This window comes from Hibiscus syriacus, unplaced genomic scaffold, assembly GCF_006381635.1.
Source record: "Hibiscus syriacus cultivar Baekdansim isolate YM2019G1 unplaced genomic scaffold, ASM638163v2 tig00111678_pilon, whole genome shotgun sequence".
NCBI classification, from domain to species: domain Eukaryota; kingdom Viridiplantae; phylum Streptophyta; class Magnoliopsida; order Malvales; family Malvaceae; genus Hibiscus; species Hibiscus syriacus.
The window spans coordinates 379318-406717 of record NW_024063153.1 but is presented as its reverse complement, the minus strand read 5'-3'; the positions used below and the strand labels follow the sequence as shown (position 1 = coordinate 406717).

Below are 27400 nucleotides of genomic sequence, written 5' to 3'. Positions count from 1 at the left end.
TTATTATGTTTAAATGATTGTTTTAATTATTAAATTATATTTATTGTTTTAGTTATGTCCAACAAATTATACATTAATATCAATATCAATAGATTTACCAATCCAAGAAAAATAATAATATTATTGACATCACTACTGTTAAAAAGTTGGTCAAAGAGTAAACATGTAAAGATATCATTACAAATAAAAATAAGCTTGTATGTATGTATGAGTAAATTATATAAATAAAATAAAATATTTACACTAATATATTAAATAAGAATAATCTGATAATAAATATGAAATAATTTATAATCCTATTACCTGAAATAACATTAGAATTAAGAATTTATAATTTAAGCCAACCTAAAAGCTTAAAACAAAAAAACACGTACTAAGCCACGTATCGAACAATCAATCCCCTGGAGATGATTTTCATTTTATGGTATAGATATTAGTCAATAAGTACTTAAATTTTCAAACAAACATAAGGAAAATATATTTATATTAATATAAAATTAAGTGAATTTTACATATTTTTATAAAAGCTTTTAGTTAATATTTTAGTAGTTCAACCAAGTTAGTGCCACAGATAATATAACTGATGCAGGCCGCAAGTGTAACGAACTTAACCAAACCAAATCAAGGAGAAAATACATAAAGTTACCATCTGGACATGTAAAAGGAGATAATGCTCATACATCCGATCCATATGTAAAGGAGATAAAACATTCCTAGTAGACTCGAACTCGAATAAAATCTGGAAACATGCAACGACGGAACAATACACAAGCATACCCTATAAAAAGATAAAAAGCAGGGTGCATTCTCTGCGCTACGAAAGAGGGAATACATTAAAAAGCTTCCTATTTCGAACTCGAATTAAACCCTGCAAACAAAATGCAGGAGAAAAGGATATACCACACAACCACACTTTTCTTTATATGTTTACTGATAGTACATCAGCTGCTGGGCGGCAGCAACGTTCTGGAATCCACCATCATATATAGCCTGGCTTCCTCCAGCGGCACCCACTCCCATTGCTCCCGGCTTGAGAGGATGTTGCCCCTGAGGTTGCATTAGGGCATGAATACCCATTTTGCTCATGGCAAGCTGCCGCTCATAAGCTAAAAGGTCGGCGGCTGAAAGGCCGTGTAAAGGCGCTGCGGGTGGGGGAAGTGGATTAGAGCTTGTCCCTGGTGGTGTAGGCTTGCTGCCCCAAGAGCACTGTACAAAAAAATTAAAATGTCACTTTCAAGAACGATGCTTGAAACCACAAGTGCATGACTGAACCAAAGAACATTCAACCATCCCTAATAAACATCAAACTCATACTACGGATCATTTCAGAATGCTCGCGTAAGAATTTCCAGAACATCCTCCTCCAAATATATAAAAAAATACATGTCATGTTATATATACATACATATATTTCTCAAATACAAATGACTTTTGACTAAAAGCAGAAGACAAACCTTTATTTGCTTGCCAAATAGGAATGACTGAGTGTTCCCCATCTGAATAGCCAAAGCTGCCTCAGCATGTGTACTGTATCTCACAAAGCCAAACCCTTTATCGCGCTGAACTCGAACCTCCTCAATCACCCCAGCACCGAGAGCATGGAAGTGATGATGGAGTTCAAGTTGGGTGACCTGCAGGAATAAAAAATATTTGGTTTTATTGGAGAACATATGATGCTCTTTTACGGTACAAAGTCGGTGGAACTTTCAGAACACGAGACCAATTCTCACATGGACTAAAAGCTTTGTCATAAGATGTGAGTTCTCACGGTCAAAGTACTAAACTTTTCAATCTATGTGGTTCATATTCACAGCAAAATGGTTGGAATGTTAGAATTGATACATAAAAGATCAATTATTCTTTATACTCTAGGTCGTTCAAAACCCATTTCATTTGTCCTATGAAAGTAAACTCATAATGCTTTGTAGCACCCAATTCCATTATAAATTGAATGTGTAGCATAGAGAAGAGCTGTCGGAGATGGTCACTTGCCTCTGGAGCAAGATTGCCCACGTAAACAGTAGTATATTGAGGATTATTCTCAGGAGCCTCAGTATTTGTTGTCCCTTTACCATCCTCTGCACATTTCCCATTTGGCACAAAAATAAAGATATATGAAGGTTAAATAAAATGAAGTACTAATAGTTACGAGTCTTTTATTATACAATGTAATAATTATTGAAAATGTTTGATATTTTGAACAAAATAAATTGCAGCAAAACACACACACCAGATGAGTCATTGGTCAGTTCCACCACACTTTTGACATCAGAGCTCTGCTTGTCATCACTGCTGGTAGCACCCTTTGTTGCCCAGTTACAACGGATCTGCCGACTGCCAAGCCACTTTCCTAAAAGTATAAATTAAAAGCACAATTGGAATTGACTGCAATGCCAATAATAACAATTCATGCAAGTGATAGTTCGTCTAAAATATCAGTGCTAAATACAATTATTCCACCTCAGCCACAGCAATCTAATGAATAAATGCTCTACACATGGTGATTTTACAGAATAGCATAATAAATAGAAAATGAATTTTTGTTTTTAGTTTACTACTTTAGCAACCTATTAAAATTACTCCAACAGATGAAGAATGTGAGAAAAATGTATATAGCCATCTTTATTTGATGAGCTAAAATTTATCACAGCTATAAATCACCACATTATTTGATGACTTAAAATTTATTACAGCTATAAATCACCACTTTATTTGATGAGCTAAAAACTACGGACTAATGAAGATAAGAAAAGTATACAATAGTTTAAAAAAATACTCTTACCACTTAAGTAATTAATTGCACTTTGTGCTTCCTGAACAAAGGGGGAGATAAACATCAGTAGATGAAACAACATTAAGTTAGAAGAAATATAAAGAGCCACCACAAACTTAACCAAGGAAAAGTACCTTCTGGTTGCGGAATGACACGAACCCATACCCTCTTGAACGTCCAGTTTTCTGATCCCACATAACCCTTGCATCCCTTAAATCAGTAAAGACATGTATATGTTATTCACTTTGACAGCATCAAATCAATGTTGTATCATTTTAACAAAAAACTAATCAGGGTTTACTAACTAATATATTTGCAAATCTAATAGTTTAGGATTTAGCTTAAAAAGTTACAACGCTGTCAACACAACAATTTACTGAAATCAAGATAAAAAAGGGAAGACACTCACGAACAACTGGGGTAGACAGAAAAGCAGGCAAACAGCATTGCATCAGTAACTTCGGGACTGAGATCCCCGACAAAAATGTTAAAGTGACCTGAACAGATTATGATACCATCAAAATGTATAACTGTAAAAAAATGCCAGCACATCATCAATATTTATAACAAACTTTTGCAAACCAGTACGTGAGTAAACCTGATGTATCTTCTCTCTGACCACTGGCATATGCCCAATTGACCTTGATAGGCTGTCCAAACCTGCAGATTACATGATATGATTAAAATGCACACTCAAAACAAAATAAGTGGGAGGCACCAAAAGTTAATACTTACAAGTGCCTTCCATTCAGAGACAATATAGCAAGAGTAGCTGATCTACGATCGAAGTAGTGGACAAATCCATATGATGACTGCTCAAGTAGAGTACAGACCAGAAGAACAATAATACAACAATCAAAAGGCTAAAGGAAACAGAGAAAAAACTAAGCAACAAAAGATAATCATATAGACCACCGTCACAGTTTCAGATAAATAAAAAAGATGCAATATTGAAAATAATACCTTGTCCTTTCGGACAAGCTTGCAACTTTCAACAGGACCAGTACTTGCAAAAACCTCCTGAAGTAGTGGTTCAGTCACCTGTGTATGTATGTTTCCCACATACCTGCAGTTGCTCAAAAATTAAATAAGTAAACAAAAGGCTACAAGTAACTTTCAAAGTTGTTCGAAAGATGCAAGAACATACAAGTATCTATCAAATTCCAGAAACCATTTAACTATTAATCAAAGGAGCCATGAGCTTAAATTTTTGCGCTAAGGGTAGGGGAAACATTTTTATCACCAGATTCGAGAAGGAAAAGTGTCTCCAATGAATATAATCATAAGCATAAAGGCAACTTGCACAGTTGCTTAAGAGGGAAATAACATACACAAAAATATAAAACAAACGAAAAGAACTATATAAAAACAACTAAAAAAGAAATTTAGGCAAACACTCACACACTGCGGCAAGTACTTGGATCAAAACCAGGAGGCAGATTTCCACTTGGAATTGGCTCTATCTGTAAAATTAAAAAGGAAAAAATTATGAAAAGAAGAGAGAATAAAAAAGAGGAAATGATGAAATGATGAACAGAAAAAGTCCCTTCCCACTAAACATAATTCTAAATAATTCCAAACCAGAATTGAACAAGAGTTCCATGAAAATCCAACAGTCAACCTAAAATACAACCATCAGAAATGAGAACATCACTTCTCCAACTTCACTGTTACTTTCCAATACATTTTCTTGCTTTAAACATAATCTTTTTTCCACCTTTTTTTCAATGACAAGAAGGCCAAAGATTTTCCACCGAATCTACAACAGACTTCCAGCACAACTGTAGCCTTCAGGTCAGAGTAAACTCAAGTATATATACAACTCAAAATTCATTTTAACTCCCACCTCCATTTTGAAAAACAAGACCATGTCGTTCTATAAAATTCAAAGAAAGAGGCCAGCCAGAAATGTAACTTTAACAAAAAGAACACACATTGAAGTGTCATATACTTTTTAAATTTGCTCATGGTGTTATATTGGAGCACCATAAATAATAAACCTAAAGAGGCCCACAATGAAATTCACGAAACATGCTATTTGCTCCATAAATGAGAAATTGTATACGTGTTTTCCCAATATTAACAAATAGGAGATACATATAGATAGAAAGATAAATAGATACATGCATATAAACATAAAAGAATTGAGTGATTGTTTAATTGATTGCGATTGTGTATAAGAAAGATGGAAACTAAGTTTACTTAAACACATTAAATCATTTGTCAACATTTGCAAAACATGTATGTTTCAATTAGCAGGAAACCAACTAAAACCAAAGTGGTGAGAAACATAAGTAAATGAGAAAGAAAACACCAAAGCAAATCTTCAGAATGAAGGCCACAGCTTCATATAAGAGAAACAACAACACTGGAATTTCACGCGATGAAAAAAAATAAAATAATAACACAAATTCTCATCAAATTTAACCAAAACAAAGAGCTTCAGTTTGCACCAAAAGCACGTTAAAGACACAGACATTGCCGATCAAAAACGCAGAAGAAAACAGAAATGAAATAAAAAAATCACAATCAAAGCTTCTAATCAACAAAATAGAAACAAAATCCCCCAAATAGCAAATCGCAAGAAAAGCCATCACCACATGAAATTACCTAACTAATCAAGCTCTACGAATCAACCATAAAAGCCAGAGTATACACTAGCTCGAGGATCGAAATACGATTTCAAAAAATATCCACAAAAAAGTAAAAAAAAAAAGATGAAAAAATATACGTCAATAACCGACGAAAATAGAAACTGGGAACAAAAATTGAAGGCATGAGAGAACAAAAATAGTGGAAAACCTGAGGAGGAGTTAAGATGCCAGGATGATAAAGAGACTGTTGTTGAAGAAGAGCTTGTTGCATCAAGGCTTGTTGCTGTTGCTTTATCCTCTGGTACTGCATGTTTTTTTCTTTTTTTCTCAGCGATTGATTTGGGGATGATTAATCGAAGGGTTTGGTTGGCAAGAAAATTACGCTTTTGAATTTATGTTGTTTTCCTTTAATTTTTCTCCGGCTAGCAGCTAGGGTTCAGAGTACGGGAGGCCTCGAGAAAGTGAAAAGAAAAAAAAGAAAACTAGAAAAGAGAAGAGGCCCCTAAAGAGAGGAAGAGAAAACGAGTGGTTCCAAAAGATACTTATAGCAGGATTATTACTGAGGGAAAGGGAAAAGATAAAATTACTGTTTTATATTTCTTCGTCTGTCAAAGCAATGCCACGTTCTAATATAATTGTTTTGGTAAAATATGTATTTAATACCTTAACTATCACTTTTGTTCCGTTTTGGTCACTCAATTATTTTTCTAAAAATTATACCTAATATTATGTTTTCGTTTTATTTTAGTCATTTAAAAAATTGTGTAAAATACAAGGAGAGTCACTAATGTTTGAGGTAGTTTTCGTTTTCCCTACTGGTGTTTCAAAAATTACAAATTGATCACTAATGTTATCAATTGGTTATAAATTGGTCACTCAAAGTTAACAGGCATGACGAAAAACACAATTGGCGCATTAATTGCTAACATAGATGGGTTGACTAACACGTTAAGAGTAAACTATACAAATGGTCTCTAATGTTTGAATAAGTTTTCATTTTCCCCACTAAAGTTTTAAAAGTAACAAATCGATCACTAATGTTATCGATTTGTAACAAAATAATCACTCTCCATTAACCTCCGTTAACGTGGGTGACCAAAAACTTACGTGGCTTGTTAAGTGCTAACCTATCAACCTTTTTGTCTGCTTTCTTCGTCACACTCTCTCTTTTCTTAAGATCATATTCTACTTTTTCTGCTATAAAAATCTTTGTAAAATCACTATTCCTTATCCTATCAACTTGTCAACTGATTCTTATTCTACTCAAATTTGTTTGCATTCTTACGACAATGAATACCTTCAGTTTCTTATTCTTTATTATGGTACACAGTAGTCCTCGCATTCATGTTACTCACACAGCTTGAACAAGATAACCAAACAATTAGACCTCAAGTTTGTATACTTGGAACAACATGGTGGAGGGAGTAGTAATTAAACCCCTCTTTTTTATTTTATTTTTTTTGAATAATATTGTCCCCTCCTGGTTTATTTGCATATATAATTTTCTTTTTCTTTGACTTTAAGTTTCACCAATAGAGTTGACATTTTATTTATTGGGATGGGATCATGGAAGTTTCATTTTCAATAATATTTGCATTTAATCCCACTATAGGTTGTACCAATCATAAATTTCAATTTATTTGCTCAAAACTAATAACTCTAATGGAGTTTATGTCTTTTCCATCACTAGCATGAGGGCATGGATAAAACAACTTTTGTTCAACTTGTTTACAATGATGTAAGCGTAAAAAAAAATTAACACAAGGTTTAAAGTAACCAAAACTATTTTTGCAATGAAGGGTTTGATTGGCTAAAGGAGAGTGATTTTATTGAGAAGATTTTTATAGTAGGAAAAGTAAAACTTGAGCTTAAAGAAAGAGAGAAAGTGATAAAGAAAGTAGACTAAAAGGTTGACAGGCACTCAACGAGCCATGTAAGTTTTTCCGTCACCCAGATAACAAAGATTAACAGTGAGTGACTATATTGTTGCAAACCGATAATCGATTTGTTACTTTTGAAACTTTAATGGGGAAAACAAAAATGTACTCAAACATTAGTGGTCATTTATGTAGTTTATCATTTTAACATGGTTGTCAACCCATAAACGTTAGTAGTTAACGTGCTAAGTGTATTCTTTGTCATGTCTGTTAACGGTTGTTAATGATAAGTGACCAGTTTGTAACCAATAGATAACATTAGTGATCGATTTATAACTTTTGAAACATCGGTGGGGAAAATGAAAACTATCTCAAACATTAGTGATCATCCTTGTAGTTTACCCTAAAATTTAACAGAACTGTTGACGTTATTTTTTTATTTTTTTCAAAGATGATGTGTCTTTACCTTAAGGTGACACGTAAGCAATACTTATGGGTGAGCATTCGATCGAGTCGAGTAAAAAAATTATGAGTGATTTGTGTTGACGAGTCCTATTTTACAACTCAAAGTTGACTTGAAAATTTTTCGAGTTGAATCGAATTTTCGAGTTTCTATTTAAATTTTATTATAAATATTTGTAATATTATGATATTATTTGATTCCAATTTAAATGGTTTTTTATAACTGTAGACACCCGTTTTTGTCCGGGTCTTTTTTTATTTTATTTATTTTCACTATTATTATTAGTATTATTATATATTTGCAGGCCTACCAGTGACCCAAATGAGGCCCAAATGGAGCCCAGCACTAACCCAAGCCTAGATTACATGCTACACGGGCCCTCAACCGAGGCCCAAAATATCACTCAGTTATCACTCTAAACCCAGCAAACCCATATCAATTCAAGCTAACCCGACTCGGCCCCCTAGGGTTTCTGAAACCTAACCCTGGGGATATCATACTGCAGCCACCAGCTGTTCCAGCTACCGTCGACAACTCTGGCCACACAGTGATACCCATCCATCGAACAATGACCACCAACAGTACAAGATATCAAAACCCAAATAAAAAAATGAAAAATAAATCACCCAAAATCCCGAGGGGATTTAACATAGATCAGAGGCATCAACAGATCAATCACATGGAAACATAAAAAGAAAAGAAAAAGACAGAGGAAAAGAGGAATGATTCGGACGGGAGACAACAAATAAAGAAAAAAGAGAGATATTGAAAGAAAAAAGGGGAAAACTAAGAGAGTATTTGAAACAAAGAAAAAAAATAAGAACAACAAAGAAAAAATGATCGAAGCCCTTACCTCAACTTTGAAATGAGCATACCAAGGGTCACCGGAGCCAAAGATATCGAAGCATCTCTTTGTAGATCTATAGCGTTTGAGCCATTTTCAGGCCAAACGAGGCTCGGATTCGCAACCAAGGTTAGGGATGACAACGGGGCAGTTTCGGGCTAGGGATTGGTCTCCCCATCCCCGTTTAAAAAACCCATACCCATCCTCGCTTAAAAAACTACGGGGATTTAAACGGGGATCCCCATCAGGTAATCAGGGAAAGTCGCGGGGAAACGGGTATCCCCGTTTAGCATAAACGGGTATTTAAACGGGTATCGGGCTTAGTATCAGGCCGGGTATATATATTTAAATTAAATATATAAATATTATATATATTTTTAATTTAAATTAAATTTATTAATGTTATATATATAATAATTATTTTTAATATTTATCAAGCCGGGTATCGGGCCGGGTATTCGGGTAATCGGGGCGGGGATTACCAAACCCGTCCCCGTTTAAAACATTCAGTTTTTCCCTATCCCCGTTTATAATCCCCGAACCCGACCCATTTAATTCGGTTTTCAGTTTTTCCCGACGGGTTCGCTTTTTTTTCCATCCCTAACAAAGGTGAAGAGGTGCTCCAAATTGTATGTTCTTCTCTCTCCTCCGTCGTTGGCGGCCGGCACGGCGGAGTCCCACCGAATTTTGGGAATCTATGAACCCTTTTAAAGTTCTCTAAAGCCTTCTCAATGTTCTATCTCTTTAAAAAAAACAAGCAAGGAAAAAAATGAGAAATAGTTTGATTTTTGGCTTGGGCTTGGCCATATATATGACTTGTGAAACGACGTCGTTTCGTGGAGGACCCTGGAAGCATTTTCGCGTATAGGTTTATTACCCAAAAGGTCATTTTTATCTTGTAACATTTTATTATGGTCATTAATGCAACTTTATTTTTTTTATTTCGATCTCTTAATTTTTTATGAGTTGTAATTAAGTCCTTATTGACATTTGAATGCTTTTATGTTTTATTTAAGCCTAGCTCATCGTATTTTAGTTTATTTGTACTTAAGCAATCTATTTTCTTGGTTATTTCATTTTTGTCCTTATCTGGCTAGTTATTACATTTGTATTAATGTTTGACTTTGGTTGTAATATTTGTAATTATTTCATTTTAGCAACTGATTTAATGTTTTGTATATTTTCCTTTATGTTCGAATTCATCCATGACATTTGTAAATCTTTTATTTTAGTCACTGTTTATGCATTTGGTTTAATTGTTGTTTGGTCCTTTATGTTTTTAGTCATTTCATTTTAGTCCCCAATGTTGTTAATGGGTTATTTACATTTCTAGTACCTACAATATTTAATATTTTCGATTGGAGCTCTGATTTGTTCATAATTACTGTTTAGTCACTTAAGTTTATATTTTTGCTAGCTTATTCCCTTAAGTTTCTATTTTTGCTATTTTAGTCCCTTATGTTTCTATTTTTGCTATTTTAGTCCTTTAAATGTCTATTTTTTCTATTTTGGTCCTTTAAGTTTATATTTTTCCCATTCTGGTCCTTGTAATTATAAATGCTTACTTTTTTATCATTATATTTTGGGTTGTAATATTCATTTTTATTTATTTCAATCCGTGTGTACATATTTTTATGTTATGTATTCATTTGTATCATACGTAAATATGCTTAACTCTATTTGTATTTATTTCCATTGTATTTCTTTATTTAAATATTATCTGAATATTTCAAGAACACGTATTTGTAGAACGGACGTGGAGAGTATAACTTGATCGAAGTGGTATAATATGATACGACGTTCGAACGAAATGTGACTTGAAATAAATTTAATCTATTTTACTAATTAAATCTCTTATGATTCAATGTGTTTTTATATGACAATTTAATTTATACAAAGGTCAATATTTAATTTTTATTCGATTCATTTTTCTAAATCAATGAGGACATAATATTCTTTAACAATGAAAAATAGTTAAAATAGCTTTCCCGACGGAGGATTGCAAATTTCAAGATTTTTTATCGAGTTAAAGAATTTTCTTTAAATAATTAATTCGAAGCAAATTAATCGATGTTCAATGTCTGGATCTTAATTTAAATTTATATTCGATTCATTATTTCCACCATTTACGACGATATGTAAGCGACATAATACCAATTTTGGGCGATGTGGGGGTGATTACCCTTCCCATGCGTAACTGATTCCCAGACCCGTTTTAATCGAATCTTTGTAAATGCATACCAACTTTTTGTCTTAAAAAGGATTTTTCTTAAAATTATTTTTAAAAGGCGTTTTTAGGTATTCGACCTACCTAACCCAAAGGTCGATGGCGACTCATTTTCCATTTTATTCAAATCAATTCCAAATTACTCAATTTTTCCAAATTAAAGTCATAATCATTTTTAAAATAATATTTAATTGTTTTACAAAAAAAAGTTTATGACAGCTTGGCAACTCCATTAGGGAGTTTTTTTAGAAAGTCAAGCTATAAGTCGCTTACACATTGCTGTTGTGATGGAAATTATGAGTTCGAGTCTTTAGTTAACTTATGATTCATTTATTGAAGTTTTTAATTGTTTTATTTTTTATTGTCATACTAACATTTTAATTTTTGCTTTCAGCTCAGTCCAAGTTTTGTCAAGTTTTTTTGTTTTTGTTTTTTTTAGTCAAAGGTAGGCATTTTCCTCCTCACACACTTCACGAGCATTTGCATAACATGAGCTCTAGACACGAGTTTCGATCTAAATAAGTCAGGGTGAATGCTTTACTCTCGTAAGAATTTATTTTTCATATGAGTTTTAGCAAATAACTGCGAGATACATACCTTATACCTTCGTAGGGATTTATTCCTCATATGGGTATAAGGCAGTGAATCCCCTTGAATTGAACTCGTTCCGTTCGAAACCTGTAATGGGTGAGGATCGAGGGTTTGGCAGCTCAAGAGGGCACCGACATCAAGGACAATTCAAGTCTCTTTTTCCTGATAGAGTTGAAACCATACATATAGTGAACCATAGAACAGTTACCCTAAGTATAGACATACCGAACCTCTGTCTGTCAGTAGGTACCCAAAATAGATGTACACAAAGGAGGAGCGTTTTTTAACCTTTACATTTTGCTTTAAGTTCAATGAATATATTTATTCTTTTCGAATAACAACATGCAAACTAGATACCATGCAGTTAAGATTAATTGTTTGAAAAATCATTTTGGGTATATAATATGCCCAGGTAGGAATGTTATTTAATTAAAGCATGTTCGGGTAGATATCATGACCGGGTAGGTGTTATATTCATCTTTGAATAACATTTTTATCTGTATCAATTGTCTTACATGTAATAACTAATTTCATTTCTTTTGTTTGTGTACACTAACTTATTTATTTTCTTTTGTTTGTGTCATTTTTTCGTTCTTCTTTGCATTTCATTGCACTGCATCATCATAACATAATACAAAAATGTTGATAAGCAATGGGATATTCAAGTGAAAATTTTCTCAAGAAGAGATAAAAGTTTTCAATCAAGCAGTCACATATACAGACATGCATTGAAGGATAAAAGAAGTTCAGAGTACTAGAACGAGACTTGCTTGAAGATCGTGGGCAACATTCGAGACTTTAATGATGATCCACTGATTCGAGGAGCAATTCAACAGTAAATTCTCATCTACAACTATTCCATCGCTAGTCATCAAGGAGCGATGCACTGACTTTAGCATCACCGGGGTATAAATGTAGTTAGGTTATAACACGCTTGAGGAGCATAATTTTCAGGGACGAAGATCCGAGGTGAAACATTAACCCATTTCAGACTCAGCGTCTAAGCGAAGGCATGTCTGTAAAGGGGAATGTCTTGTAATGTGAATGCTTTTATCTCTGGTGAAAATTTCTTTACGACATTCAATGTTGGGATCAATATTTTTGCATCTGCATTTTCATCTTTGCATTTTGCATATGCATTTCATTTTAAGCATTTTCATAAAAAATGGAACTAATTCATTGAGGATTTAAGGAAGTGGTCCTGATCACGTGACACCATATTGAGTAGGGGTGTGCAAATCGGGGTACCCGGATTTTCAGGTACCTAAAAACCGGTACTCGGAACATCTGGGTCGGTGATTTCTCGGCCCGTGTCCCGACCCGGATGTTTCGGGTACCCGGTTTTCGGGGTACTCAAATTTTGCAGGTACCCGGATACCCAGATTTTTTTTCAATTTTTTTTTGATAAATAAATAATCTATACTTGTACATTTACAAAAAATACGTTAAATTCACAACATTTAGATAGCATCCTCATAAAATAATACATAATCCAACAAAAAGTGAATAGAAAATACATGAGATTCACAACATTTAGATAACATCTATTATAAAATAATAGACCAAGTAGGAACAAAGAGGTTTTAATATGTATATATCTTCAAAGCTGCAAACCGGATGCCTACTTTTGACTATCATAAATGAAGTGTATTAAGCATATCAAACGAAACAGGGAAAAAATGTTTTACCAAATGTCAAGAGTTTCCAAACAAACATAAATGGCAACATCAATGTTTGGTGCGTGCAAACTAAATCATTTAGTTACTATAATAAAAAAACTTAACCAGGTACTTGGGTAACCATGTACCCGAAAAATTCAATTTTTGTGACCCAGGCCCGACCCGAAAAGTGTCAGGTCGGGTACCCGGCCGGGTAATTTTTTTAGAAAATTACCCATTTTTTTATCCAGGTCGGTGGGTCGAGTTAATTGGGTCGGTAATTTTGTACACCCCTAATATTGAGAATAGAAGCAAGATTTGAATAAATCAGTACGGTGGGAGCCTGTTCAGCTGGATGTAGGAATGAGCCTTCTAAAACGATCAGAGAAAATAGTCCTCGTTAATTGAAGTCCATGATGTTGATATCACATAGGAAGCTCCAGACTTTCCGTTAAAAACTGTAAGGCACTGAAGCGCAAGATCCAGAACTTGATGGATTCAAGGGCATAGACAATCGAAGAAAGAGGGGGCATTGCATCTATCATTTGCATCGAGAGCATTGTTTTGTTTGAACTCGTTTTTTGTTCTGTCTTAAATATTTGCTTAAATATATTTAATCTATTGATGACTGAATTTATGCTACCTTCTAAGGTTGAATAATTGAACAATTTTTAATCTTCAGTTCTTCGAATATCAAATGAATTACGAATTCTCTTAATTCTTCAAGAATTATAGATTTTTGACATATGCCAAGATTAGACCTTTCTTATCCTGTCTAAAAACTAAAAATAAAATATCTTGATTATTTACCTGAAATAATTCATGGTCACTACCAAAAGGCTAAATTTTGACATTACCTCTCTTTGAGACCTTGAAATATCACCTTTATCTTTTTTTGAGACCCAAAAGTCATGCACATACTTTACTTTGAGTCAATAAAGTCACAACATCGTCTTCTTAGAAGCAAAACCAATAATTTTCTACCAATAAAATCTACAAGCATTGAGTGCAAGATGTTCACTTGAACATGAACTTTCCTGCAAAAAGACACAATGTGGGGCATCTCGAGAAGGCACAATGTGGGGTATCTCGACTCAACTTCCTGAAGATGAGTTTGTACAATTGAGACATGCTGGGAGCGAGAAGCATAAAAAAGAAAATTAATTCAAAATAATTTTATCATGCATTAATTACATTTTTTTCATGTGAATAAAAATTATTCCTGAAAATATATCCCCCTGGGGATACCTCTTCTGCAAAGACTTTTGTGTATGAAATGATGAACGTCTTTCTTTCATTATCCCTTTACAAAAGGAGAAAATATATCCATTGTGTTCTCATTTGAGCCTAAATTATATTTTTTCTGATTCAACTCTAACCAATGATCATCCTCCACACTGGGGGCAAGGTAAGGAAACCTGCTCGCATGGGTGAAGACATTGATTCAGATGAGATATCGAAAGGTGAATCAAATGCCAAGTATGAAGATTCAATCAAAACAAAGAGAAAAGAAGCAAAGAAAAAAAACAAAGAGCAACAAGAAAAAAAACACAAAAGAAAAAGCAAAGAAAAAGAAAACAATAAGCACATGTAAATAGTCCCTCGACTCAAATGACACATCGAGCTTCAAATCATGAGATTGATCAAGCACAGTCTTTCCAGAATCACTTCACTCAAAGATCATAGAGCATCAAGAGAAAGACACATACGAGCATATTAAAATTGAGCAAGATTGAAGGCATCAGAAAGAATTGATCCTTGGTTCAATAACCCGCAAACATTTGTTTGGGCCTATTTATCCCTTTCTTTCATAACCGTGAACCATGGCCTATATTAGGTGCCTTAAAAGTCCCTTCTAATCATACATGGATTTCTAAACAGAAAAGATTACCTTCATATTTCATCCCGCCTATCAAGAGTAATCTTTTATTTACAAAAGGTTTTCTAAAATCTTCCATGTATGATAGAGAAAAATAACAAAGGGGGGTTCAAGACATTAATAACATCTTGAAACCAAAGGAGGATTTGATTTAAAAACATGAAAAAGGTGACTCGAAAATAAAGACGGTACAGCTGTTGTATAACTGTCAATAAATATGCAGTTATTGTATAAGAGGAGATCGCACAAATCTCTTGATAAAGCATCGCACAACCCGAGTGTGACCATGAGAGCTGGGAGTTGGAGAACACTTCTAGTAGATGAGTATAGAAGCTATTCCATCATATCAGTGAACATCAAATAAATAAGAACACCAAACCTTTGACCAAAGATAATAACTTGAGACTTATTTATCCTTTCCTTACTTAACTATTTCTCAAATATAGCAATAATCTTGACATTTGTCAAATAGATATAATTTATTGAAAGATTAAAAGTGTAATTAATTCTTTGATATTCAATGAACTCTTGTTTATGACTTGTCAATTGTGAAACCTCGGGGCAATATTTTCAAACTTTTGATTAAACATTTTTCAAAACTCTTTTAATTAATATTTTCAGACTTTTTGAAAATACAAGAAGAAAAACATTTTTCAAACAAGACAATCTCTCTGGAGTGGATCTTGGTAATTGACATGTGGCTCTCAGACACAAAGCTCATGCTTAGAATCAATGCTGAAGGAAGAAATATCGAATGTTGGGGAATCTTTGGAGATTCAACATCGAATATTGGAGCATTTTTGGGGATTCAATATCCTGATGTGAACGATCAAATCTTCTGAAGGCATTTCCTCCACCAGCATAAACAAGCAGATTATCAGTATCCTTTGAGTTGTTTCTCTTGAAACAAATTTTGTCTCTCGAGACAGTTTCTTTTAAAAATCTTTGAGTCTGTTTCTCTGGAAATAATTTATTTTCTCTATTGAGACAATTTATTTTGAGAAAAAATCTTTGAGTTTGTTTCCTTTGAAGCAAAATTTTGTCTCTCGAGACAGTTTCTTTTGAAAACACATATCTTTGAGACTGTTTCCCTTGAAACAAAAAAAATATCTTTGCGTCATTTCCTTTGAAGTTAATTTGTCTCTCTTGAGACAGCTTCTCTTGAAGCATCATCTGTGAGTCGGTTTCTCTTGTAACCATTATCCCTAAAGATAGTATGTCATCCTCATCGCGTAGGAACCGTGTCATCCCCCGACCAGACCTCCTCATCATGTAGGACCCGTGTCACCTCTAGATAATCTATCATCCTCATTGTGTATGAACCGTGTTATCATCATTCCTAAAGATGGCATGACGTCCTTATCGCATAGGAATTGTGTCATCCCCAACCAGACCTCCTCATCACGTAGGAGTCGTATCACCCTCTGATAACCAGTCGTCCTCATCACGTAGGAATCGTGTTATCATCCCTAAATATGGCCAAAACTCTTCATCACGTATGAGTCGTGTCATCCACCGACTAGATCTCCTCATCACGTATGAGTCGTGTCACCCTTAGACAACCAGACCTTTTCATCACGTATGAGCAGTGTCGTCCCCACTGACAAACCTATCCATTTTTAAAACAAAAAAAAAGAACCAGGCAAAAACATGTTGTCTTGTCATCTTTGCCTTATTCTTGTTAATACAAGAATGTGCAAAGAGGGGCAGCTGTAGACACCCATTTTTTGGGTATTTTTATTTATTTATTTTATATTTTATTTTAATTATTTTAATTATTAGTATTATTATATATTATTATTAATTATTCTATTACATATTTTTTGCAGGCCTACTAGTGACCCAAATGAGGCCTAAATGGAGCCCAACACTAACTCAAGCCCAGATTACATGCTATGCATGCCCTCAATCGAGGCCCAAAACATCACTCAGTTATCACCCTAAACCCAATAAACCTAGATCAATTCAAGCTAACCCAACCCAACCCCTAGGGTTTTTGAAACCTAACCCTAGGGATATCATACTGTTGTCATTGCCAGTCCTTGCTGACGCCGCCTGTTCTAGCTATCGTCGACAACTCTGGCCACATAGTGACACCCATCCATCGAACAGTGACTACCTACAGTACAAGATATCAAAACCCAAATAAAAATGGGAAACAAATCACCCAAATCCTGAGGGGATTTAACAGAGATCAGAGGCATACACAGATCAATCACATGGCAATATAAAAAGAAAAACAAAGACAGAGGAAAAGTGGAAGGATTCAGAAGGGAGACAACAAAAAAAGAAAAAGGAGATATCGAAAAAAAAGGGAAACAAAGAGAGTATTTGAAACAAAGAAAAAATGAAGAATAGCAAAGAAAAAATGATCGAAGCCCTTACCTCGTCTTAGAAATGAGCATTCCAAAGGTCAACGGAGCCGAAGATATCGAAGCATCTCTTTGTAGATCTATGGCGTTTGAGCCATTTTTAGGCCACGAGGCTTGGATCCGCAACCAAGGTGAAGAGGTGCTCCGAATCGTATGTTATTTTCTCTCCTCCGTCGTAGGCGCCGATCTGTGGTGGCCGGCACGGTCGAGTCCCACTGGATCCTAGGAATCCATGAACCCCGTTTAAAGCTCTCTAGAGCATTCTTAATGTTCTCTCTCTTTCAAAAAACGAGCAAGGAAAAAAATGAGAAATGGTTTGATTTTTTGGCTTGGGCTTGGAAATATATATGGCTTGTGAAATGATGTCGTTTCGTGGAGGACCCTGAAAGCATTTTCATGTGTAGGTTTATTACCCGAAAGGTCATTTTTATCTTTTAACATTTTATTATGGTCATTAATGCAATTTTATTTTCTTTTTATTTCAATCTCTTAATTTTGTATGAGTTGTAATTTAGTCCTTATTTACATTTGAATGCTTTTATGTTTTATTTAAGCCTAAGTAATCTTGTTTTAGTTTATTTATACTTTAGCAGTCTATTTTCTTGGTTATTTCATTTTAGTCCTTATCTGGTAGGTTATTACATTTTTATTAATGTTTGACTTTGGTTCCAATATTTGTAATTATTTCATTTTAGTCACTGAGTTAATGTTTTTTATATTTTCCTTGATATTCGAATTTAGCCTTGACATTTGTAAATCTTTTATTTTAGTCACTGTTTAGGCATTTGGTTTAATTGTTGTTTGGTCCTTTATATTTCTGTTCATTTCATTTTAGTCCCTAATATTGTTAACGTGTTATTTACATTTCTAGTATATGCAGTATTTAATATTTTCGATTGGAGCTCTGATTTGTTCATAATTATTGTTTAGTCCCTTAAGTTTATATTTTTGTTAGTTTATTCCCTTAAGTTTCTATTTTTATTATTTTAGTCCCTTATGTTTCTATTTTTGTTATTTTAGTCCTTTAAATGTTTATTTTTGCTATTTTGGTCATTTCAGTTTTTGTTATTCCCATTCTGGTCCTTGTAATTATAAATGTTTACATTTTGATCATTATATTTTGGGTTGTAATATTCATTTGTATTTATTTCAATCCATATGTACATATTTTTATGTTATGTATTTATTTGTATCATACATAAATATGCTTAACTCTATTTGTTGTAAATATTTTATTTCACATATTTATATTTGTATTTATTTCCATTGTATTTCTTTATTTAAATATTATCCAAATATTTCAAGAAAACATATTTGTAGAACAAGTGTGGAGAGTATCACTTGATCGAAGTGGTACAATCTGATATGATGTTCGAACAAAATGGGACTTGAAATAAATTTAATTTATTTTACTAATTAAATCTCTTATGATTCAATGTGTTTTTATATGGCAATTTAATTTATGCAAATGTCGATATTTAATTTATATTCGATTCTTTTTTATAAATCAATGAGGATGGAATATTCTTTAACAATGAAAAATAGTTGAAATAGCTTTCTTGACTGAGGATTGCAAATTTCAAGATTTTTTATCGAGTTAAAGGATTTTCTTTAAATAATTAATTCAAAGTAAATTAATCAATGTTCAATGAATGGATCTTAATTTAACTTTATATTCGATTCATTATTTCCACCATTTACGACGATATGTAAGTGACACAATACCAATTTTGGGCGCTGTGGGGGTGCTTACCCTTCCACACGCGTAACTGATTCTCGAACCCGTTTAATCAAAACTTTGTAAATGTAGAGTAGCTTTTTGTCTTAAAAACAATTTTTCTTTAAAAAAAAAATTAAAAGGCATTTTTAGGTATTCGACCTACCTAGCCCAAAGGTCAATGGAGACTCATTTTCCATTTTATTCAAATCAATTCCAAATCACTCAAATTTTCCAAATTAAAGTCATAATCATTTTTAAAATAATATTTAATCATTTTACGAAAAAATGGTTATGACAATAACCATATACAATATATGTATATTTCTTTATTTTTTTCATACGTGGTATACATTTATGATACAGACTTGAGAGACTCAACTCAAACTTGAAAATCAATACACTAATTATTAAAAATTTCGAGTTATATGAGTTGTATTTTACAACTCGATTTAAACTTAAAATTTTTCGAGTTAAGTAAAGTTTATGAAATTAGAAATAAAAAGTTAATTCGAGTCGAGTCGAAAAAATTGATTTTTCAAGTTGAGTTTTGCTCGCCCATAGTAAGCATCACTGTTATTTTTTAACGATGGGTGACCAAAATGAAACCAAAATTAAATGCTAGATATGATTTTGGAAAAATATAATCAGGTGACTAAAACATAACAAAAATGATAATTTAAGTATTAAATGCTTAGTTCGACCCATTTTTCAATTTTAAAGATATTAAGTTTCTTTATTTTTATATAAATTATAGAATAAACTACAGATTTGGTCACTTTTATTTTATTTCTGTAAACATACAATCACTCGATTCATAAAAGTTAATACGTGGTCACTTAACTTATCGATCCATAAATATTTAGTCACTGAGACTTTAACAATCGTTAAACCATTAATGATAACAACCATTAAACCATTAATGACTAAATGACTTGACACAATAATTAAATGAAATATAAAACATATCATATCCATATGGATTATATGTAGATTAAAAAAAGAGGAGATTAGTTTATCGATCATTTGACTTCATTAGATTAACATGATCCTTCTGTTAGTCATAATAATTGGTGCAATAATCTAACCCTTTTTCTGATTATCAAACAAAAGTACAAAACCCTTTTCTTTTAGGATTCAAACATTTCATAGGTAAACTACATTGAGGGGGAAATCAAAATGGTTGAGAAAAAAGCTTTAAGTGGGAAAATTTTGTAGGAAAAAAACAAATATGTTTGAGTGCTTTGAGGGTAAAATCAAATATGTTGAGGGTTGATAATCTATTGTATTCTCTGGGTAAAATCAAAAAAATTTGGGGTATTATTTGAGCAAAGTCATTAACGGTTTCTTTGGGTTTTCATCGTTCTTAGTATTCTCTGTTTAAGGTGGGTTGCTATTTAAGGTTTTTAATCTCTTGATATTCATCGTATGTATACATTTGTTGGTTTTAGAAGATACTTAAAAAAAGGTTTCACGAGAAAGGGATAGCGTGATGGAGTATGATAAGTGTTTATTATTCTTGTCTATATATACTAGGTTTTTTTTTATCTTTTTCTATGGTTTTCTTTGTTGTTGTATCTAAAGCATAAAGTGTTTGTTTGCATGCTTGTTTTCAACTTTTTTTCTCTTTCATATCTATAGTTTAGTAGTTTTGTTTTGTTTGTATGCTATGTTTGATTCTTTGAGAATATGGAATGCTTATATGCTCATATATAAAGCATTACCATTACCTTTTAGAAACTAACTACTATTAAAATACATTATTATTGGGTTTGAAAATATGGAATATGAAGTGTTTGTCTTCTTGTGTGCTTTTATTGTTGAGTTTTATGTTTACTGCTATAAGAAAATACATTATGTTTGCTTTTATTGTTGGGTTTTATGTCAACTACTATTTATTGCTGGTTTTTATGTGTTGTGCAGATCCTGATTCAGACAAATTTATCGTTGCAATTCATTATGGTGGGAATTTTTTATTTTTGCATGTAGAAAAATACACTTCCAAATCGTGCATATTATGATCTTGTTGATTGCGATACTTTCTCCATGTTTGAAGTATGTGATTAGATAGACAAGTTAGGTTTGAGTTATTTCTTTTAAGTGTACTGGCGAGTAACAGATGTTGCTTTAACTATAGATTTCATTAGGCCATTGATAACTGATTCTGGTTGCATGACAATGGTCAACAGCCTGCCTAGTAATAGATACATTCAATCTGTTATAAAAACTTGTTGAAACTAGTGATAGAGTAGAAGTAGAAGTTGAGGAAGAAGATGATGATGTAGAATAATTTGAGGGTAGTGATAATGAATTGGGATTTGATGAAGGCAATCAGAAAAATGTGAATATATGAATTAGGGTTCAATAAGAAATAGATGGTTTTAGACCCGATGGTGTGAGATTAAATCCCGAGTCAAAATCAAATACTGACAAATCTAATAAACTTTATAATGATCTTAAATACAACTTAGATAGTCCTAGGTTTTCTGAGTTTAATACAGAAATTGACAAGAAAAACCCTAAATCTAGAACAAAATTAATATTTCCTAATAGGAGTGTGATAAACGAAAACAATATGGAAGGGTAAATAGGGTTCAAATAAAGTTTAGGGTTAATGATGCCAAACTACTTCAAGCAGTTTATAAGGAAATTTGTCCATGGAAACTATGGGCAGCCCCATTGAATCCTAAAGACTGTAATGACCACACTTGACAAATAAAACCTTTTGTTGACTCTCATAATTGTTCTAAGGTAACGAAGAATAGAAATATCACTACTTGTTAGTTGACAAAATATTATATAGATAAATTTATGACATATCATAACTATGTTGTAAGATCACTGAAAAGGGATGTCATGGAAGAATTTGTGTCAGCAGTATCACTGGTAACTTGTGGTAGGGCTAGGTATGAAGCAATTGAAATGATTGAAGGAAATCACAAAGGACAATATTCAAGAACTTATTATTACTTACATGAGTTGAGGAGCACAAATCCTGAAACAACTAGAATTTGTTATCTTGATTGTAGATTACTTTAGAGATTACAATGTTGTAAAGATGGTTTTAAAGCATGTTGTAGAAGGATAATAGTCTTGGTGGTTGCATTTTGAAAGCATATTTTCATTTTTTTCTGGTAGTTGTGGGAATTGATGCAAATGATGTTATATACCCCATAGCATATGGGGTAGTGGAGAGTGAAAAGTATGCATCTTGATTTTGGTTTTTGGACATACAAAAAATGACTTGGAGATTGACAATTCTTTTATGTCTGATAAACAAAAGGTAATCCCATTAAACTTGTATTATTTTGTTTATAATTTTTTATCAACTAATTATGGTATTTTTTTTGTAATATACGGACTTGTGAAAGTTATCCAAGAATTCTTCCTTAATGCAGAGGCAAGAAAATGTGTGAGACACATATATAGTAATTTCAAGATCATTTATAAAGGGAAAACTCTTAAAGATGTTGTATGGAAGGTTGCTCGAGCAACATATGTACGAGAGTATGAAGATGCAATGAATCAATTGAAAGCTTTGTCTGTTGAAGCCTATAATTGGGTTAAGGAGAAGGATTCAATCCAATGGTGTAAATCATATTTCTCCATAAAGAGCAAGTGTGATATGATCCTTAATAACCTCTGTGAATCTTTCAACATGGTAAAATTGATAAGTATTTTTTTTATAATTTGGTTTATTTAACTCATAAGTAATTTGATTTTATCTTTTCTTTTGTAGGCAATATTAGAGGCTATATATGAGCCTATTTTAACTATGATGGAGATCATTTGAACAAAAATTATGAAAAACTTATTACCAAAAGGGAAAAAGTTGAAAATTTTCCAGGGCTTCTGTGTCCTAAAATTTTAAAAAGTTGGCCATCACCATTGAACAAGTATGCATGTATTTGATTTAAAAACTGTTGTGACTTGTTTGACTTATAAATTGTTGTGACTTTTATGATTTAAATATTATTTTGACTTCTTTGTTTGATTTATAAATTGTTGTGACTTCTATGGTTTAATTACTGTTTTGACTTGTTTGACTTATAAATTATTGTGAATTCTATGATTTAAATACTATTTTGACTTATTTAATTCAAATGTTTTGCATTGTATACATATGTTGCCCACACATACAGGTGAAATTAGGCATCAAGTTCAAGCTAATCCTGATAATCAGCACATTGTGGATCTTGGTCAACATTCATGTTCATACAGAAAATGAGTCCTCACTGGCATCTCTTGTGTCCATGCAACATATGTCTTTCTATTGAATAATGAAAGATTAGAAAGTTATATTAATGAATACTACAAAAAGAACATCCAATTAGCTATATACTCTAACATAATTTATCCTGTGAAGGTATTGTCCCTTTATTTTCAAATTGTTTATGTTTATAATTTGTTTTATAATTTGTATTTTTATTTCTAAATAGGTCCTCACCAGTGGATAAAGATAACTGACATGGAACCAATATTGTCACCTGCTTTAAGGAGGTCACCATGAATACCGACTAAAAAGATGAGAAAAGTCGATGAACCCTATTAATCCCAACAAGCTAAGTAAAAGAAGACAACATGTAAATTGCACAAAATGTGGTAAGCACGAACATAACCGAAAGACTTGTAGAGGAGAAATGGGTGCAAATCAACCTATAAGAAGATCTACAAAATGGATGCCAAATGTGGTAAGCACCGGCCAACAACAAAATTAACCTCCATCATCATGCCAAAATCAACCTCCAAGGCAGAAAATACTACCAAAGAGACATCCTCTTCCTCAACCAACCACAGTTAGATGGATGCCAAATGTCACTGTCAGTAAACAATCAAATGTCTTCAACCCTTGTGACAAACTTCAACTTGGGATTAAAGCTTCCAAATCCATAATAACAAGCTTCAACTAGGGATTGAAGCTGGATTGAAGCTTCACACGAAGCTGAACTTGTTTTTTTGAATAACCTCAATATATGATTTCTTTTATGAACCACATTTATCCTATTTATAATATCTTTTGCATAGGCATTACCTTTTGCGATTAAATCTAGCTAACTTTGGATAAACTTTAGATCATATTTTAGGTCATTATTTTGTAGCTGATTTTTATCATTTATCATCTTATAACATGCTTCTCATTTTAATGCAAATCTTCGTTCATTATTTTGTTACAAATTTATTCATTTATCAACTTAAAAAACAATTTTCATTATATTACAAACGACTCCTATTACATTACAATGACTTAACCAGATGACACACATAAAAAGCAACTTTCATTACAATGACTTAAATGCTAAATCAACTAGAATCTCTGCCACTATCACATTGTTCAAATCCTAAACCCATTACTTCATAACTCAGAAAATCATCACACACAAAATCAATATAGATAACCAATAAATTTGTTCTAAATTTCTTGCTTTCTCGTTTTTCTTGACTTTCTTCAAGAGTCCAACAATAATCACTCTTGGACAAGAGGACACAAGAGCATCTTACCAAGAAAAAATTTGACAACTAACCTTGTCTCTATTCCCATAATTTTTACACCCAAAGAACTTCCTACCTGGGTTTTCATTAATACAAGCAACAACAATTTCAGCTTATTCTCCACAATGACAAATCGGCATTGCACTGCTTCCTTTCCTAATATTCTTCATCATTGTCGTTTCTTCTTTTTCTTATTCCTTTAAGAGATTATTTCAACAGAGGATAGGGACTCCAAAGGGTTTCAAAATAGGTTTTAGGGATTTTACGATAAGGGCTAGTTAAATAGAAAACTTTTAGGGTAATGGATCATTGGGCACAATTATTCTTCTTTTATTTTTTCAAATATTCCACATATTATCCACGTGGATATTATGTAATTTATTTTTTATTAATTTACAGTGTCACGTCAGATAGGCATTAACGGGTTAACGACCGTTTATGTGAAGTGACCATGTCTTACTTAAAATGAAACAAAAGTGACAACGTATTAACTTTTCTAGATCGAGTGACCATATGTTTAAAAAATGAAACAAAAGTTGCCAACTCTATAGTTTACCCTAAATTATATCATGTCAAAATTATATAATAATACAATAGTGTAAGTATTAAATAGCACGAACCAAGTGGTCTTCGTGGTAAATGAATTGTTGTTATTCTTTTAGGACCCTAGTTTGAGCAGCATAGATGTCAAGGGTATGAGCATTTAATGTCAAAATGTTAAGAGTTTATCTTTAAACAAATATTACATTGTACTTATCTTAGAACAATCTAAAAAATATATAAGAAATAAATTTAATGAACAATTTTAGTGGTTAAAGAGAATAATATTTCTAGATGTCTTAGGTTCGAGTAGATGCATTTTCAGAGAGCGTATACATTCATTGTTAATTAACTAATTTTTTTTAAACAGACACTATCTTATAATCACCACAGAACTAATAATATATATATATATAATTATTAAATAAACTAATATATTTAAAAAAAATACTTAAAACATATCAAAATCAATTTCAGTTTACTATTTAACAAGGTTTCATTAAGAGGTGATAGAAAGAGGTTTATAAAGTTCTATCCATAGAACCAAACTTACATAAAAGCAACATTATTTCTTCTACCACGAAAAAAAATATTAGATTCCAAAAATCCAATTTTTAGGTTTAAATATTAATATTTAAATTATAAATTCATATCAACTCAACCCACTAACACTTCTATTTAAAATTATTTTTATTAAAGTAAAGTAATTACAAAATAATATATTTTCTACTTAAAATTATCTTATTTAAAAACCAGATGTTTGATTGGGTGTCTTAAGTTTTCATTCTCGAAATGCTTAATAATCATTCGAACATATATTATTTTATAATCCGACTATTACAAAATAACTTAATTTACCAAAAAATAACTAACAAGGTTTCGTTAAGATAAAAGAAATGAGATCTTAATTCAATTGCATCAGATTAGTTACAAAAAAGGAACATATGGATAGTAGTATAAAAATGCCTAACAACAATAGTTAATAGTTTAACATCCTTGTCCTGTAATCACTGAACGGTATAACTAACTAACAACACAATGAAGTCATCCACATAAACTATAAATTGAGATCAATGTTTCTTGCTGTTTCTTTCGAAGATTGACCTTCCTCGTATGACGCCTTGTCTCCGTCGGGTTTAGGCGGAGGAGGCGAAACTCGGTGGTTGATCAATTGGTACGGCGCTCTTGCAGCAGCCCTGAGAAAACGGAGCCATCGATGACAATGTTAGTAAGATGTCTATCATCCAACGATGAAGTGCACAACAGAAGGGTCCAATAGGAAGAACAATTATGTACCTGTCTTTTCTCTTCTCAAAGAACTTGTGAAGCGAATTCCTTCTCGCGATTCGCAAATCCGAACTGCCGTATTGATGTCGCTCGACCGAAGGGTCATGAGCGGGAGTATTCGCAGTTCCGGATGCGATGTTCAAGTCAGGGATATCGGAATTGTCGTCGGTTTTATCGATCTTATAGCTCAGTTTTTCCATGGCAGAGTCGGCAACATTGACACCGCTACATGCTGTTGAGCTTCCTTGGTTAGCTAAGGTCATGATTTCCTTCACCTTGTCTGCTGGGAAATCATTATATACAAACACTTGGCCATTGAAAAACATGGTCAGCTGAGCATTCTTTGGTTCCACTGCAACTGGTTTCCTACACCAACAAGAACAAAACATTCTTGGTTCATACATGTTTCACCACATCAATTACAATTTTCATCTCTAAAACTTTATAAATTCCAGTACTAAAATTTTATAAGTTCGATTCCCGACAACTAAAGTATATCAGACAAAACACACACACACCTGAGATCTGTCTTGTGAATGGCGTCTTCTTTTGAAGAGGAGGCACCAAAGGGGAAGAAATCTGAAGATTTCACATTCGATGTAGATGCCACAAGATTTGGTCTTGAACTCTCGGAAGAAATAGCCACGTGGGACAAAAAGTTCGTCGTTTTTGCCTGTTGCCCTGCAAAAAATAATCAAGCCATGAACAAAAATCATTCCTGTTTCCAAATCTGAGAAAACTTTCTTTCTAAAAACACCCACACGAATAAAAAAAAGGGGAAAAACTTGGACAAATCAGACACACCACGAACACAAAAGCTAAAGAGGAAGAAAGTTAAAAAGGGTACCATTAGCATCAGGTTTTGAAGAAATTCCAACGCTAAAATCCCCAAGATTCCTTTTTTCTTTAAAGTACCGGCTCAGAAGATTGACAAAGCTTGCTCTTTCATGAGATTTCTGCCCTGAATTCGACATCTTTCTCTCTGGTTTCTTCTTCTTCTTCTTCTTCTATTGTCTGAAAATCACCCTCCAATACGGAAAAACCCTACTGAAACATCAAAGATTCAGGGCGTGTTTTGCATATGTTTT

At 32.8% G+C, this 27400-nt stretch overlaps 2 protein-coding genes across 3 annotated transcripts; both read right to left on the bottom strand.

Moving 5' to 3' along the window:
* Window positions 1-663: 663 nt before the first annotated feature.
* On the bottom strand, window positions 664-5887 carry LOC120167479 (oligouridylate-binding protein 1B-like). Its single transcript, XM_039176484.1, has 12 exons — window positions 5576-5887; window positions 4175-4236; window positions 3737-3839; window positions 3509-3585; window positions 3372-3433; window positions 3183-3270; window positions 2908-2983; window positions 2783-2813; window positions 2231-2350; window positions 1993-2078; window positions 1455-1631; window positions 664-1206 (listed from the first exon to the last, which is right to left on the bottom strand). The coding sequence occupies exons 1-12, from the start codon at window positions 5675-5677 to the stop codon at window positions 928-930; spliced, it is 1263 nt and encodes a 420-aa protein (XP_039032415.1). The 5' UTR covers window positions 5678-5887; the 3' UTR covers window positions 664-927.
* LOC120167480 (protein TIFY 11B-like) lies at window positions 3293-27400 on the bottom strand. 2 transcript variants are annotated; one of them, XM_039176486.1, is made up of 6 exons: window positions 27160-27400; window positions 26831-26993; window positions 26322-26678; window positions 26083-26221; window positions 17026-17044; window positions 3293-3303 (listed from the first exon to the last, which is right to left on the bottom strand). In XM_039176486.1, exons 1-4 carry the CDS (start codon window positions 27284-27286, stop codon window positions 26083-26085), a joined length of 786 nt encoding a protein of 261 aa, XP_039032417.1. In that variant the 5' UTR covers window positions 27287-27400; the 3' UTR covers window positions 3293-3303; window positions 17026-17044. The 2 variants fall into 2 exon arrangements, with proteins under 2 accessions (XP_039032417.1, XP_039032416.1); XM_039176485.1 differs by lacking the exons at window positions 3293-3303; window positions 17026-17044 and having other exon boundaries at window positions 25985-26221.

Excerpts from the sequence above, each read along its gene's own strand:
- LOC120167479 (XM_039176484.1), bottom strand. The coding sequence starts at position 5,677 with ATGCAGTACCAGAGGATAAAGCAACAGCAACAAGCCTTGATGCAACAA. Across the intron at positions 3,434-3,508 it reads TCTCTGAATGGAAGGCACTT|GTTTGGACAGCCTATCAAGG; the intron begins GTAAGTATTAAC and ends TGTAATCTGCAG. Across the intron at positions 2,351-2,782 it reads TGCAATTAATTACTTAAGTG|GAAAGTGGCTTGGCAGTCGG; the intron begins GTAAGAGTATTT and ends TTATACTTTTAG.
- LOC120167480 (XM_039176486.1), bottom strand. The coding sequence starts at position 27,286 with ATGTCGAATTCAGGGCAGAAATCTCATGAAAGAGCAAGCTTTGTCAAT. Across the intron at positions 26,994-27,159 it reads TTCAAAACCTGATGCTAATG|GGCAACAGGCAAAAACGACG; the intron begins GTACCCTTTTTA and ends TATTTTTTGCAG. Across the intron at positions 26,679-26,830 it reads ATTCACAAGACAGATCTCAG|GAAACCAGTTGCAGTGGAAC; the intron begins GTGTGTGTGTGT and ends TTGTTGGTGTAG.